Genomic DNA, 16,158 nt, shown 5'->3' with positions numbered 1-16,158 from the left:
CCATATAGGTTTGACACAGCCATTCCAGGTTATCATCTCTTCCAATTGCCAGGAATTGATTACAGCAGCATATAATACCAAGCACTGAAAGATAAACTTTCATCTACTCCAGGATTTTTAAGAAGCAACACCTCCCCACTCGAACGATAATAATAAACAGAGTTATGTTCCATTTTCGTCGGCTGAACTTTTGCTTTTCACTGTGCTTGCTATAGCTGCTTTCGAAAGTTGGCATTTTTGTCAAAGGAATTATTCAGGCTGACGCAATAGGATGCCCTCAGGGGCTGAGCCATTTCAAGAGGACAGAGGCACTTGCGAAACTGTAGGGAACCCCTGACACAGACCCACAGGGTGACGAGAATTTCATTCCAAGTTACTTTGGGGGGGGGGGCAGTTTCTCATTAACTCCTTTGGAAATGGAGTTTCTTCACCAGGTCCTTCAAATTCATATTTAAGTGTTCTGATGCTGGTGAGAGGCGGGGGACAATAAAGTTTTGTTCACAACCTACATATTCATTTTCTGCCTGTCCTGAGACCAATTTATGGAAAAACTATGTTAGTTTCCTTGATTGACTTATTGTTAAAAATCCCTTCAAATCTTCCTTCCTGTGAAATTTGGTAGCCACTCTTAATCACAGTAGCCTGGGCTGGAGGCAGAGGTAGAGAAAGAATGAAAGCTGACGATGTTTCACTGCTTGAAGTAGAAATTAAACCTTCCTGTGTCTCCTTCAGATCCATCCAACATTTTGTTCCATCGATACACCTTGGTTCATAGGAAGTTGACGCTATAAAAAGGAATTATAATTGCCTGGCCCAGGAAGATTCAGAGTTTCGGCTGAATGCAATCTGGTTTGCTAATTACAAACAGGCTATATACCTTCACCCACCCATTCAGTGAAATTTCCTGACCTACTACTATAGTGCTAAATAGCTAGATGAGGCTGGGTTTTTAATAAGCCCTTTTGCTCAAGGGTTTGTCATCAGCTTCCTTTGCATCGGTTGTGATTCTTTGTTTTTAATGAGCTGGCGGCTCAACCCGGAGTGACTCCTCCCTAGGAGGTGACGGGCGGCAAAGACAGTCAGACATGAAGTAGTGCTTACTGAGGAAGGAACCACCACCCACAGTCCATTTAGTCATATGGCCTATGAGTGAAGTTCTCCTGGATTTCAAAGAATTTCAGGTTTCCTCTACACATTTACAACCACACATAACAGCCCAGAATGCATACTCAACTTACAAATGGGTATCTTTTCTGTGGAGAGTTGCTCACAAGAACCTCACCTGTGATCTGTGCATTTTGATATGACAGGGAGACACGCAGTGTCATCTGCAAGCATATCTTTGGTATATGGAAGACCAGACCATCAACGTTGGGCATGTTTAACCTGGAAAAAGGCAACTGAAAGTAGATATGATAGCCATCTTCCAATATCTGATGGAAGAGGGAACAAGCTTGTTTTCTCCTGCTCTGGAGGTTAGGAATTGAACCAATTCCTACATGAAGGGGGATTCTGACGAAATGTCAGGAAAAACTGTAACAGTATTTTACTTTGTAGAACAGCCTCTACACTGAAGGAACTTCATAAACCATATTAATGTGTAAGCTATATAAGAAATGCCTTGTTTTCTTGCGTCAGAATCACTTTATGAGACCTTCCTCTCAAATTCTTACAAATGCTCACCTGCTAATAATGATATTTAAATGTCTCTTGAGATAAACACCTGCATCTTCTGGTGCTTCCTATCAGTTGCATCACGGCCAAGCTTGCTTGGCAACTGGGCTTCAAAGTGAGTGCAGGAAGCGATGATGGCGATGAGCCATGCTTCCTCCTACTTGAAGAGAAACAGGGCTGGATAATAAGACCTAAGATCAAGGCCCTGACTAATTGCGGTAATTGAAAGGCCTTGTGATTCTGTCCTGCCCCACTTCTCCTTGGGGGAAGCTACCATTCTGTCCTTTATTCCTATACCATGATTTGTTCAGAGGCGCAGGAAAACAGCTCACAAGCAGGAGAAATTACAGGTGGCACCCGCAACAAAATCTTGCAGTGCAGAGTACACCTAAGAGCCAGCCATGCCCTCTTTCAGGAAACTCCATTCCATTTCTCCTTCCTCTAGTTTTCTGTCTTCCTGCCCCCAACAGTCAGTATAACATGCCCATGGCATGTGCTTAGTCCTCAATAGATTGTTTTTTACTTACACCCCTGAGATTCCACCCCCGAAATATTTTTCTTTGCACTTCTTCAAATCTCAGGGATCCTCCTAGCCTGCTAATAACTCCCCCTGCTATGTGGATGGTGCTTTTTTTTGGCTACATACAGGATCCACAGGTTCACTATAAGTTAGTTATTGCTTAATTAAAAGTCCAAAATAATGGACGCCAAGCTTGTTGAATATCCCCTGTCCCCAATGTATCTCATCTTCATTGGACACACAGCAAACGAAAACAAGCTTGCAATTATAAAAGAAAAAGGGGAGGAATGCCAAGTATTGGAATAAGGTTGTGCAAACGACCTGCTACAATTTACCAAAGGATTATTAGGACTGATTGAAAGAGAAGCTCAGAACCAGGAACTAATATCAATAGATCTGTACTTTGCCAGGTGGTTGGTGTTGATAACAAGCCAGAAACCAGCAGAATAACCCACAACTGGTTGGCCTGCCAATCCCCCGGCTATCACAGGCTTGGGTGTTATGGTCAGGCTACAACAAAGTCAGCATAACATACACACCCAGCAGCAGAGCCAACTGCGCAACTGCTGCAGAAACAGAAGCTGTCAGCTTTTTCCTGTGCTCAGGTGGCTACAGTTGCTTGGAGGGGCTTTTATCAGCTTCAGCTGATATGCCAGATGTGACCATTATTACCTGGAGAAGGCAAATTTGGCTCCAGTCATCCATGCTTCAATTACTTCCAGGACTGGATTACTGTAATTCAAGGGTGGGGAACCTTAGGCCTAGGAACTGAATGAGGCGCTTCAGGCCCCTCTGTCAGGCCTCTGGGGTTGTCCCCTGTCATACGTGCCTCACTAGCCTTGCATTGTACCCTTACTCCAATGTTTGGAACGTGTCCTTTATTGTAATATACAGTTACTGACTTTCACTTGCGTACAAGTTCCCAGTACGGTGGTACCTCAGGTTAAGTACTTAATTCGTTCCGGAGGTCCGTACTTAACCTGAAACTATTCTTAACCTGAAGCACCACTTTAGCTAGTGGGGCCTCCTCCTGCTGCTGCGCCGCCAAAGCACGATTTCTGTTCTCATCCTGAAGCAAAGTTCTTAACCTGAAGCACTATTTCTGGGTTAGCGGAGTCTGTAACCTGAAGCGTATGTAACCTGAGGTACCACTGTATTAGTTTCTGGCTGCAGCAGAAGCCCAGCTGAGATAGCAGGACCCACTCCATTAGCTCAGCGAAGAATCTAGCTGCCTTTTGGGTCCTCCTCTCCCTGCACTGTCTTCATTCAAGATGGCCATACTAACCATGATGTGGTGCCTGAGTTTGCTTGTTTTCCTTTGCCCTCCTCCACCCCTTTTTCTTCTGTGTTATCTCTTTTAGGTTACAGGTGGGCAGGCCCCAGACTTGCAGGATTTAATTTGTTACTTACCAGAACCCTGAGGTCCACCAGCCTGAGCCAGGTCCAAATAGTAGCTTAGCAAGGGCAGGCATACACCAAGAGGGTACAACAGAGTGCTTCTAGCATATGCTCAGCTCACAGATTTGTGATCCGTACTAGAAGTAAGGTCACGTATTGTTTCAGATGAAATGCACTCTAACCTACAGTAATTTGGGGCAGGGGAAAATGCTTTTTAGTTGTTGCGGTTGTTGGGTAACTAGGAATCAAATGTCCTTAGTTAATTTACTGCCAGTCACCCAGAGATCTACCAGTATATTCTGATCTTGCCACCCGTGTTTTAGAGATTGCACATTTGCAATAATATATTGTTCTTCTTTTTTTAAACTGCGTGTTGCTTAGTAAATTTAGATGCCTTATAAATAATGGCGATGATTGCAGGAAGCCACTTGCCGTCATGAAGGCACAAGATTTATAAAGTGGGACTGCTGTGTTTACCTTTCTTTCGGCCTAACCTGCCCGCACAAAAGGTCATTTTTACATTAAGAGTTTCTGCCTCTCAAATCTATTACGGGCAATCACTGGAGCTTTGAAATGCAAATAGGTGAAGTTCGGAAAGCTGTCAAAGTTTGCTTTTGACCTCTAGTCAACAAACCACACTCTACCTCTTGGAAGAGCAGCTGACCTATTTTATACTGTCGCACCTTTGTGAAAGGTTTTGGCAGCCGTTCCAGGAAAACACTGAGTAATGGAATAAAACCTTGGTTTCAGAGAAAACTTTCCATGAAAATAAGTTTTCTGTAGCAGAGAACGCCTCTGATCACAGGGGGGGACGGTCAGCACTCGGCCTTAATGTAAAAAGTGGCGAATGATTATTTGAAAAGTAGGGCAGGAATCTACACATTGCATGTGTGGTGTGCATGTAATTCTGGCAGTGTTGCACCTCAAGCATAATGCATTATGTCCCCCACTCCTCTGATATAGGACACTGAATGTCATGCTCTAGGAAAAGAGAACAGATATATTAAAAAATTTTAATGGACATGCTAGTTCCAACCAGGCATAAATAAAAAACTTCTGAGTTGCATGGCTAAAAGCAAATGTAAGACCTGAGTACATTCTGTTGTAAACAAAAACTGCTCCTTTTCCCTTATGGGATACACGAGAGCCCTTAGAGCTTCTCCATCACTAGGAGAAAATAACAGTGGCCAACCAGAGAATATTGAGAAGCAAAGCAGCTAGTAAGCCTGATCTTTATTAAAGCTGTTGCAACAGGGTGCTGCCCCCACACGCAGGAGAGGGGAAGAGGAACCAGGACAAAGGTGTGCAAGCCCTTATACAGACTTTTGAACTGCCCACCCTGTAGCTCAGGACCACCCCTCCATACATCATACATATATCACAGAAGGGATGTAGCCCAAGAGCACCTCACAAATACACCATACGTACATGAGTTGTTTTTATCCTGTCTGCCAGGTTACCTGACTGGATTACCCAGGCATCCTGGCCACTCTTTTGTTATGATAACTACTCAATTCCTGAATCCAGGTCACAGGCTTACCCTATTCAAATATTAAATGTGCCCTTGAGACAGGATTTGTGAGTAAAGAGACAATGGGGAGGCTCCCTGTTTCCTTTGACCTTGCAGAGAAATATTTGAGGTCAATTTGGAAGAGACAAATGGTTTCAGGACTTTTTCTGTGGGGTTTTAGACATGTGGTTTATACATTTATGAATATTTATTATATATATAAGATCTTAAAATTCTTATAACAATACAGTTTGAAAGCCCTAAAAAAAAAAATCTCTTCCCAAAACAATGAGATACAGTGGTACCTCGGGTTAAGTACTTAATTTGTTCTGGAGGTCCGTTCTTAACCTGAAACTGTTCTTAATCTGAAGCACCACTTTAGCTAATGGGGTCTCCTGCTGCTGCTGCGCTGCCGGAGCACAATTTCTGTTCTCATCCTGAAGCAAACTTCTTAACCCGAGGTATTATTTCTGGGTTAGCGGAGTCTGTAACCTGAAGCATATGTAACCTGAAGCCTATGTAACCCGAGGTACCACTGTACTTTAGCTGAGATTCCTGCATTCTACAATTCTGTGTAAGGCTGAACAATGGGCCTGATCCAGGTGAAACTCTTTCCTCCATTAGCACTACCAAATAACTTATTCCCAGGGCTGCCGGATGTGCTTACACAGCCCCCATTCACTCCAATTGCGCCCACCCACAATATTAGCCATGCTCTAGCTGGCGCGATGTGGGATAGCAGTCAAAGGAAAGGAAAGGGGATCCTTTTACAGAGGAAGGAAACATTTAAGTATCAGTAGGCATAACAAACCACCCGCTTTTGCAACTGACAGCCTTTCTACTCGCGGTATTTGTTTGTAGCTCAGCATTGCCCAAGTCTAACTGGAATAGTAACTAATTTTGCAATGTTCATTGCTCAAATACCTATCGAAATGCTCTAGAAATGGGGTTTTTTTGTGGGGAGTGGGTGGGGCCGGAGGAGAAGAGACTCTGGCAGTGCCAGTAAGCTTTGGAGAGGGATGTCAGCAGGATTTCCTAGGCATAGCACCTCCCTGGCCCTCAATCCATTGGCAAGAACTGCTGCTAATGTACATATATTAACATAGCCTAACTTGTGATTATTATTATTTGATTTCTTGCCCACCCTTCACCTTAAGGTTTTTTTAAAAAGCACATTAGTTAGAGGAATAGGTTGGATCCTATTGTAAAGTTGAAAGCGGAAGAAGGGGTTGGGTAATTTACACAACCTTGAGCTCCTTCGCGGAAAAGCAAAATGCAAATATATGTCATTCACACTGGTCCCCTTGCTTTACCGCAACATTTCGAAGTCCTTCAAGGAAAAAAAGAAAAAGAAAAGGGACAACTCTGATAAGGAAAAATAAGTGCGCGTGCACACACACACACACACACACACACACACATTTAAGTGTGTGTGGTTTCACTCCTTGGGTGTCTGAACTGCTGACTCCCAGCCTAGCTTCCCTCTCAGGGCTGTTGTGAAGACAATGTATGCAGCCTGGAGCTCCTGGGAGTAAAATCAAGATACAAATCTACAACCACGAGCACAAGTCACAGCTCTCAGCAAAACACGTACACAAAACTTTTATGAGAAATAAAAAAGGATCATTGAGTTAATGCATTGCCTATAGGAATTTTAGCTTGCTGCAACCCGAACGCGTTTGCTGATTCCTTTTGCATTTTCTATTTTGTTTATGGTTGCTGCATATTCATAAATAACAGCCCAGTGATGACAAACCAATCAACACCAGGGATGTTGCAATAGCATCTTTTTTTTCTAAGTAGGAAGGAAGCTTTATTTATTTCAAGTGAGTTACTTCTGAGTAACACATACCCAAGTCAGCCAAGTTGCCTTTTATTCTGTAAAGGCAGTGCTCTTAGGGAGTGAATTAAATCATTTGAATGTAGAGGAAAGTGCTTAACCATTTCCCAGGATCCACCTCTGTCTAGCTTCAGGCTAGTAGCAGCCACCACTCTTGCTGGTATGGGGGGCATTCCAAGACCCTGGTGGGAGTGGTCAGCCTTTTTTGCTTTGATTGTTTCGCAACAATGATTAAGTGTCCTTAGCAATGGTGCTGAAGTCTTAGAGTTGCCTCCACATTTGGTGTGCTAACTTTTTTCAGAAATGTCTGATTGACTAAAACAAACAAACAAACAAAATTTAGGAGTCTGAGGTCTCTGCTGGCTAAGTACATGTGAAACCCCTGTACTCCTATCACTGGTCCTGTTCAGGGATGAAGTAGAATCATAGAATTGTAAAGTTGGACGGACCCCAAGGGTCATCTAGTCCAACCCCCTGCAATGCAGGAATCTCTGCTAAAGCAGATGGAAGTGTTCCAATATTCACCTCTCAGTGCTTGTGCCATGATTATTAAAAGCCTAAGAAACAAATGATGCCAAGTTGACTGTAGACGAGAACACTACAAGCACTCTTGTGAAACCACCACAGCCTGGATAAATTGCAGAAAAACAAACATTAAGACTTGCATTTGCTCAAGGTTATTAGGGGGAAAGCTAGAGTTTGGAAACATGCATGCTCATGGTGGGCCAGAGTTGTTTTATCTGGCCCTGACACAAGCAAGCCATTTCATTATACTCTTCCAGTTGCTGCCGGAGGAAATGTGCAGGTTGTATTCATGTGTTGTTTTTTTACCTAGGCAATTGCAGCCCTTCTTAAATAATAGGCAGCCCTATTCAGGGAAGTTTTTAATATTTAATGCTGTATTGTTTTTAACACTTGATTGGAAGCCACCCAGAGTGGCTGGGAAAACTCAGCCAGATGGGTGGGGTATAAATATATTATTATTAATTAATAATTTTTTATTTATACTCCGCCTTCCCGGTTCAGAAAACTAGGCTCAGGGCGGCTAACAACAAATTTAAAACACTTAATTGATGCAACAAGAAACAGCATAAAATACAGTATAAATGATGTTTCAGTAGTCGTTCACATTTACAGTGCAAGACTAAGATGTTAAGGTCCATTGAAAGCACATTGCTCCCCACCCCACTGAATACTGGGAAGTGTAGTTTGCAAAGACTGCTGGGAATTGTGGCTCTGGGAGGGGTAAATTAGGATTCCCAGGATTCTTTGCTGGGGATGCCCTGTGCCTTTAATGTATGTTTCCCACAAACATCTGGTTGGAAACAGGATGCTGGACTAGATGGGCCATGGCCTGATCTGGCAAGCTGGTCTGCTTAGCCAAGAGGGTGGGGAAAGGATGAGAACAATGCTTGTTTGTATAGACTATTAGCCATGAGGACTCATTAAAATTCGTTCAGGCCTCGTTCTAAAGGAAGGATCTCCAGATGTACAAGGCCTTGCCACGTTGACATTTGGCCAAGATGCTAGCTCAGTACATATTAAGTTAAAAGGTGCCACATTCTGGATAATCATCTTCCCGGCAGGACTGATGGGAGACCTTAAATGCTGCAGGAAGCAGTCTTAAGCCGGCCAGTACATACTGTGTCTATTTGCAGCATGTTCTGTTCTGTGCAGAGATCTTCGGAGGTCATGTCCAAAGGTTTTTTGTTTCGATCTGCCTCTCGATTTAATTCAACCGGACGTAGATCCATGATACAAATCCTGCCTTTTGTTCTTACCTTGGTTTATTATATTAAACCCTTCCACAGAACCCATAGTCTCTGAAGTCCCCGTTTTCAACGTTAACAGATCCGAGTGAAAAATGTTTGTAATGTTTCCATTACAAAATAAAAAACCGCCTGGTTGGTTTTTTTTAAAAGGGCATTTTAGTTAAGAGTAAAGCAGTTTCATAGGCAAGACACTTGAAAATATCCAGTTACTGCCCTATAATTCATATTTCTAATGTTTGATTAGTAGTGTTAGTGAGAGAAACTGCATAAACCATCTAGTTCAGGCATAGGCAAACTTGGCCCTCCAGATGTTTTGGGACTACAACTCCCATCATCCCTGACTGCTGGTCCTGTTAGCTAGGGATGATGGGAGTTGTAGTCCCAAAACATCTGGAGGGCCAAGTTTGCCTAGTTAATGGAACTGATGAGTTCACCATAGATTGTCAGGATGAAAGTTTTAATTGTAGACAGACATACTTGTATGCTAAATACTACTTTGGACATGCCTTTTTTGTTTTTTACTGTAACTCATTTAGTAAAAGAAACAGCCCTCACCTACTAGATAATACAGTTCCTGTTCCTCCTGTCTTAGGTCATATGCATACCATACCTTGAAAGCACACGGCTTCCCCAAAAGAATCCTGGGAACTATAGTTTACCCTACACAGAACTAAAATTCCCAACACCCTTAACAAATCAAGAGAACACAGGATTCTCTGGGGGAAACCATGTGCTTTCAATGTATATAGTGTGGATGTGACCCTGTTGAATGTGATTCTTACCTGCCCCCCTGATCTACTGGGAGGTCATAAGGACATTCTGTGCTGTTTCAGAGGAGTGTGTATTTAAAATTTTAGCAACAGAATTACACTACTGATGTTATCTCATTGACTCAGTGCACTGCCATTTTGGTTCCTGGCCACAGCTTTGTAACACTATTATTAATTTGGCACTGTCAATATATGTGACCCTTAACAATTTATAATACTCTTGTTTCCAGAGCAGTTGCCATGTTAACCTTCTGAAGCAAAAACAGTACTTAAATGATAACAAAATCATATGCATTTGAAGTCTGAAGTTCGCTTTGTCCAGCTGCGGGAAATGAATTTTGTTTGCAGAAATATTATGTTAAGGAGAATGTGGATTGAGAGGTTAGTGTGTGGAACAACTGGACATTTCCCAGGCCTCATGGAGAATGTGCACATAATCCGCCCAGAAAGAAGGAATTGTGCACATTTCTCAGACAATATATGTAGTCTCCAACTGGCCTTGGTAAATACACATATATTGACTGAATTTTGTCCATTCTCAGGTCATTATGCATTATGTCCAACAGGCTTTGAGAAATCCTGTCAACGTATACACAAGGAGGATGGAAAGAGGGAAAATGTAAGGTGGGGGTTCAATGGCAATGAAATGTGAAAAGTACATTCAATTAACACTTAAATGTATATTAAATATAATGCACTGGGCCAGATGGTGTATCTTGTCTAAGGCCATGCTGTGGGTTCATGGGTGCACTGAAATTTGAAGTTAGAACTTTTTGTTCATAAATCACTTAGCTATACTGCTACAGCAATTCTCAAATTACAGTTCATTTAAAGTAGTTGTCAGCTTTCAAGGCATGTAATGATGGAACCTTAGAGAAATAATCGCTCTTCAGCTACTTGTAAACAAACTTGTAAAATCATGAAGTATATGCAACTTCACGGGTGGATTTATTTTGCATTATGATGTATTACAAATGCAGCATTAGTGCTTTACAATCTCTCTGCCAATTAGCTGTATCACCACTTTTGAGCTAAGTAACCATCATTCTGGTTTTACAGGGAGGAAATGAGATGGAGGAAGTGATTTGCCCAAGGCTATGGCTGAGTTAGGTTACAAACCCAAGCTTCTCTGCCGCTCAGGCTGACGTCCATGCACTTGCAGCAGATTGAGATTTCCCACTCAAGTCTCGTAAGTAACAAAACTACATATGACAACTGGTCAAAAACCAAGTTTGATATTACTGTTGGATCCTCTATGCAAATAACATGAACATAAAAAAGAATGTTGCCAAATGCAATTCAGAAATTTCTGCATCAGTACACTAAGCCTTGAAAGCCAATACACCAAAAAAGTACTCCTGAGGAAGAGGTTTCACTGTAGTAAGTCATAATATGTTCAAATGACTACACTAAAAAGCTGTGAAAATTTATGCTTTGTGGCTAAAAAAATGGGCTGTGAAGAGGTACATGGTTTCTTGTGAAAAATGTTCCAGATATTATAATTTTTTGTCTTTAAAATCTGAGTCCAGAATTTCAGAGTTATATGTGTATAACGCTTACAGTATTTGTATGAAATGTACTATGTTCTGCTGTACAGCAACACACAACAACTGAGTTGATGCTGGAGACAAGTTTATTAAAGATACTACCAAAATTTTGGCAAACATTCCAAAAAATAAAATAAAATCAGACTTGTAAACATAATGCTTCCCTTTTCAATTGGCAGCACTTTTGAAAGAAATATATTAAGACAAAAGAAAAGACAAGTATAAGTCAATTTTGTGACCAAATAACTTATGTTCCCACATGATAAAGTGACGGTTTAACTTAAATTAAACCAATTAACTGCATGAAATGAAAGTTTGTGCTGTTTGATGATCACAGTATTTTATAGTTAAATACATCTTTGTTATATTCCTGACACACAGGAAGAAAAATCTTTAAATATACATTTCATGTAGGCAATAGCTTCATTGCATATTCTCTTCAAAAATACTTTTATAGCAGTATATAAATAGGTCACCTACATGTTAATTTTATAATTTTGCCCCAAAACTATAGAATATTTTTTTTTGTAAAGTATCAATTTTTCCTGGATAAGAAAGCTGACAAATCGTTGAAATTGTTGAAATGGAAATATTTGTCTTCCAGAACAGATGCAGCAGTTTTATTGGGAAAAAACCCTGCATTAACACTTGTCAGTTGTCAACCTGAACATTTGGCCTATATAGCAGATTTACCCCCCCCCCCAACTGTGTATGCACACAACCCCCTCCTCTCGCTCTCTCTCATGCACACACGCAGACATACACACACACTTACTTCAGACACAGTAGTGCTTCCCATTTTAATGTACTGGGAAGCAGTGTTTATGGAGAAATGGATTAAGTACAATTCAGATACATAAGCAAACAATGTAAGGCAATCATTGCAGTGGGGGTTGAAATCACAGAAATAAGTTACTCTTGTTGATAGGTGTGTGCATGTGGGCATTCACACATACACACCTCTGAACCCTCCAGAAACAATGTTTATTTTATTGTGCAAATTTTTAAACTTTCTACCATTTAAGGCAAATCGTTTTTGCATTAACAAGAAAAAGTCAGGAAGAAAACAGGCTTGTAATTCATCCAAAAGCCTCTGCTTCTGCTACAATTTATATATATATATATTTTAAAAATGTGCACAACCTCAGAACTACAGAGACTGGATCCCCAGTACCCAATGGTAAAATGATTTCCATGGATAAACGAGTAAATGTTAAGGATAAAAAGGGACCGGGGGAAAAAGCAGCTTCAACTATGCAGGGAAGCAACATCCTCACCATCAAGAAAAACAGCAACTCGGCCTGCTAATGCTGAAACTCCCGCATTAGAGATTTCACTTTGTTTTTAAACCTTAGAGCAAGTCATATGGAATTTTAAATAAATAATCTTTAGTTTATTCACATCTTCTGGTCCAGAGCCCTAGTGCCATGACTCTGCGTGCCGTTGGTCATATTCACCTATAAGTCTCTTAATGTGAGCCAGCTTGTTGTGGAGATATTCACATCTGTACTTTTCTTCATGGTAGTTAGGACTAGACTGCAACAGAAACAAACGTAAAATTCTCACTATATACAGAGTATATATTTAGCATATTTATATCTCATCGTCCTATCGGACACTGAGGGTATATAAACCACAAAACAATGCTAAAAAGTAATGAAATATGCAAGCATGTAAAACCACAGATAAAACAACCTAATTTGCCCCCCTCCCCGCCACAAGCATCTCCTGAAACCTACCAATTCAGAAAGAATTGGAACCATCACAAAGTTGGGCTCTTAAACCCATCTCAGATACACAGTTCACGAGGACACCATGGTCATTGGCACTGATGCCGAGAGGTCCTGCACAATAATCAGGGACATGCTTCCCCTGTCTATGATCAGTCAGGGATGTTTCAGTCACAAAATTGGAATAGAAAAGAAGACTGAGAAGATTCAGACAATCAAATTCCATAGAGGAAACTTTTGATTTCAGGTGTTGTTGTTTTTTGTTAGCCTTTTTTTGCCCTTTGTATGCTATGCAACCCATGCCCTGGCATTTTCCATAATTAATCAGATAGTTAACAAAACTTACGCAATTATACAGTGTAATTCACTGTATTCTGTTCTCTGCCTATCAAGCAACTTGTGTGTTTTGCTTAAGGCTGGTGACAGATCTGGCAGCGACCACATGTTTTAAAAAATGAGGGTACTTCCTTCTCAGAGAATCCATGGTGTAACCTGAGACAACTCTTGACATACACAGTATTCAAAAGGCATATCTAACTAATGCTACATAGGAACAAGCAATGTTCCAATACTAACGTGGCCTTGTGGTTACAGTGGAGGTTGGCTGCATATCGTACTGCAGTAGAAAGGACAGGTGCCATTTTGTTTCAAAACGGGACCAGCTGAGATGTCTGTGAAGTGCTTTATGTGGACCCAGGATGTGCTTCTGGAGACATAGTGCATATAAAGTGTGTGACGTGTCCACAAATACAGCCATGGGTTCCCAGAACTAATTTGATCACTGTGGTAACTGGAAAAAATGGTTACCGCACAAAAGAGAATTGAGCACAGCTCTTGCCTTTGGACCCATGGCTGAACCAGATCATGTACTACTTTCTCCACACTGCTGGGTCCTTGCAGTCACTCTCACAGTTTTAACATGGGTTTAACATACATTAATTGACCCAGAATTTTTAGGAACTCTGTAAAATTCTGGAAGCAGGAGGTACAATGCAGGGAATACTAGGTACTTCTAAATCCTACTGTGCAAGGGGAGCCCAATGAACACAGTTACATGAGATAAGATGAAGCCTCTTGCACTTTAGTGGGATTCAGACATTAATGTATCTGGATTGCTCATGTGAAAAACACTTGTTGTGGGGTTTATACCACCCTCATCTGCCTCTCTCCACCTCCGCCAATGGGACCAGCTGATGTCCTTCTCAGTTCATGCCTCTCTGGCAGAAAGCTCCTCCCCAATCCTCAACAGATGGTTCTTCCAAGGCCTGAGTGACTGTCACTTCCCTTTCCAGCTCTGCTCTGCTTCCTAAGTTATGTGCCCTGACTCAGAAAGTGATGCAGCCACATAAGGCATACAGATGCTCAGTACCGCATTTGCAATTACTCCTTCAGTTTTAAGCAGCAAATGAGGGAGAGCACATAAGAAGAGGCATATGGTCAATTAGAGCCTCATTTCTAAGTCACATTTCTAAAATTCTCATTGTTTTAAGAGCACTATTTATAATTCTGAATTTCTGGGATCAATACCAAGCCTTGGCTGTCACTATGGCTAGAGGATTCAGTTGGAGAGTGGAATGCTATAGAAGGCAGGACAAAAATGTGTATCACTCATATGAAGATTCACAATTCACATTGATCATAGAAGCCAAAACGAAACACTTGCCACAAACGTATTAAAAACAGACAAATAGAAGCATTTGTCCAGACTGAAAAGCAAGCCCAATGCAATGAGAATCCGAGAGGCAATGATCCAACATGGTTTCAGTATTTAAATATATGTCACCTAAATATGTGTTTTAATCCATTTCACTGTAAAATTAGAAGTGCTAGAATTCTATACAGTGAAGCCAGTATGAGTACAGGAATTAGGTCTTTTTGATATTAACTCTGAGCTCTAATTAATCCTATTCAACTGCCATGGCATACTGTTTTATACATACACCATACACAATAATTAAGTATAGGTTATACAAACCTGTTTGATCTTCCGATATTCTTGTAAAACTTCATCATGAAGGATCTACAAGTTTAAGGATAAATTTATGGTTACTAAGTACAGCTAGAAGAAGAAGAGTTTGGATTTGATATCCCACCTTTCACTCCCCTTCAGGAGTCTCAAAGTGGCTAACAATCTCCTTTCCCTTCCTCCCCCACAGCAAACACTCTGTGAGATGAATGGGGCTGAGAGACTTCAAAGAAGTGTGACTAGCCCAAGGTCACCCAGCAGCTGCATGTGGAGGAGCGGAGACGCGAACCCGGTTCCCCAGATTACGTGACTACCGCTCTTAACCACTACACCACACTGGCTCTCTAGCAATTAGCTAGCAATTAACAATTACCTTAAGATTAACTGAAGACACTGTACTACACCTGTACAGTAAGAACATCCATCTTAACACATTCCTGGATCACACATTCATTTTACCAAAACCTCCCACTCTCCCCTCAAGAATTGGGATGGTGTGAATTTGGTATTACAGTTTGAAAACCCATTTGGTAGAGCCCCTCATTTCTGCCTTCTCTGCAGAGAAAAAGAATCGCTCACTAATAGAGAAGAACAGTCAGTAACAAAGAGTCACTGAGCCAGTTCAGACAATCATATCTCAGCTTACTAGGCCAAAATATGAATAAGACTATAAACCAACTTCAAACTGTTGCTTAATGTCTTGGCTTGTTCTGGAGCTGGTATCCATGGAATACTGAAGCTACAGTATCCCAGTTTGGATGAAACAGGAAACCATGATTTGTGGGAGAGCTTTGTTGTTTTGATGGATGTCACTGGAGGCTAGAGTTTAAACACCCCCCCCCCCAAGGGGACTATGAACTTAAAGCAATGTTGAGGTACAACTTATGTTTAAGAGGAAGAACATGGGCCAAAAAGTAAAAAGTCACTGTGGAGGTGAGAGGAATTTTGCAACGTATGTGTGAAGCGGTGCAGGGCCTCTGGAGATGCTTCTGATGGGAGCGGGACGGTGGTCACCACTTGTCAGCTATACTTGGAGAAAAATACCCTGACTTCAGACTGAGGAAGAAAATGGCAATTTCCTGTTCATCTAGCTGACCAACTGAAAGGAGAAGACTATAGTTCCTTTGGAACTTCCTACTATGGGATGGAAGGGACAGGAACTGAGCAGAGGAAGATTGGAGTTATCCTTGAGATTTCAGCTGTCCACCCCAATCACAATGGAACAACAATACAGTGGTACCTCGGTTTACGAACTTAATCCGTTCTGGAAGTCCGTTCTTAAACCGAGGCGTGCTTTCCCTAGTGAGGCCTCCCGCCACCGGTGCCCTTCCACTGTTCAGATTTCATTCTTAGACCAAGGTAAAATTTGCAAATCAGGACACTGCTTCTGGTTTTGCAGAGTTCATAAACTGAATCGTTCGTAAACAGGAC

At 41.5% G+C, this 16,158-nt stretch overlaps 1 protein-coding gene across 1 annotated transcript in view; it reads right to left on the bottom strand.

Moving 5' to 3' along the window:
- Nucleotides 1-11,099: 11,099 nt before the first annotated feature.
- The window catches only part of ELL2 (elongation factor for RNA polymerase II 2), a 39,103-nt gene continuing 34,044 nt past the window's right edge, over nucleotides 11,100-16,158 (bottom strand). The window contains exons 11-12 of the mRNA XM_083404005.1: nucleotides 14,737-14,781; nucleotides 11,100-12,567 (exon numbers count right to left, since the gene is read on the bottom strand). Coding sequence (XP_083260131.1) covers nucleotides 12,451-12,567; nucleotides 14,737-14,781 — 162 coding nt within the window. The 3' untranslated portion in view covers nucleotides 11,100-12,450. The remainder of the gene's footprint in view (nucleotides 12,568-14,736; nucleotides 14,782-16,158) is intronic.

The sequence above is a fragment of the Podarcis tiliguerta genome (assembly GCF_965153285.1).
Source record: "Podarcis tiliguerta genome assembly, chromosome: 11".
Taxonomy (NCBI): Eukaryota; Metazoa; Chordata; class Lepidosauria; order Squamata; family Lacertidae; genus Podarcis; species Podarcis tiliguerta.
Note: the sequence above shows the minus strand (reverse complement) of the source record. Positions and strands in the feature narration are given on the sequence as shown.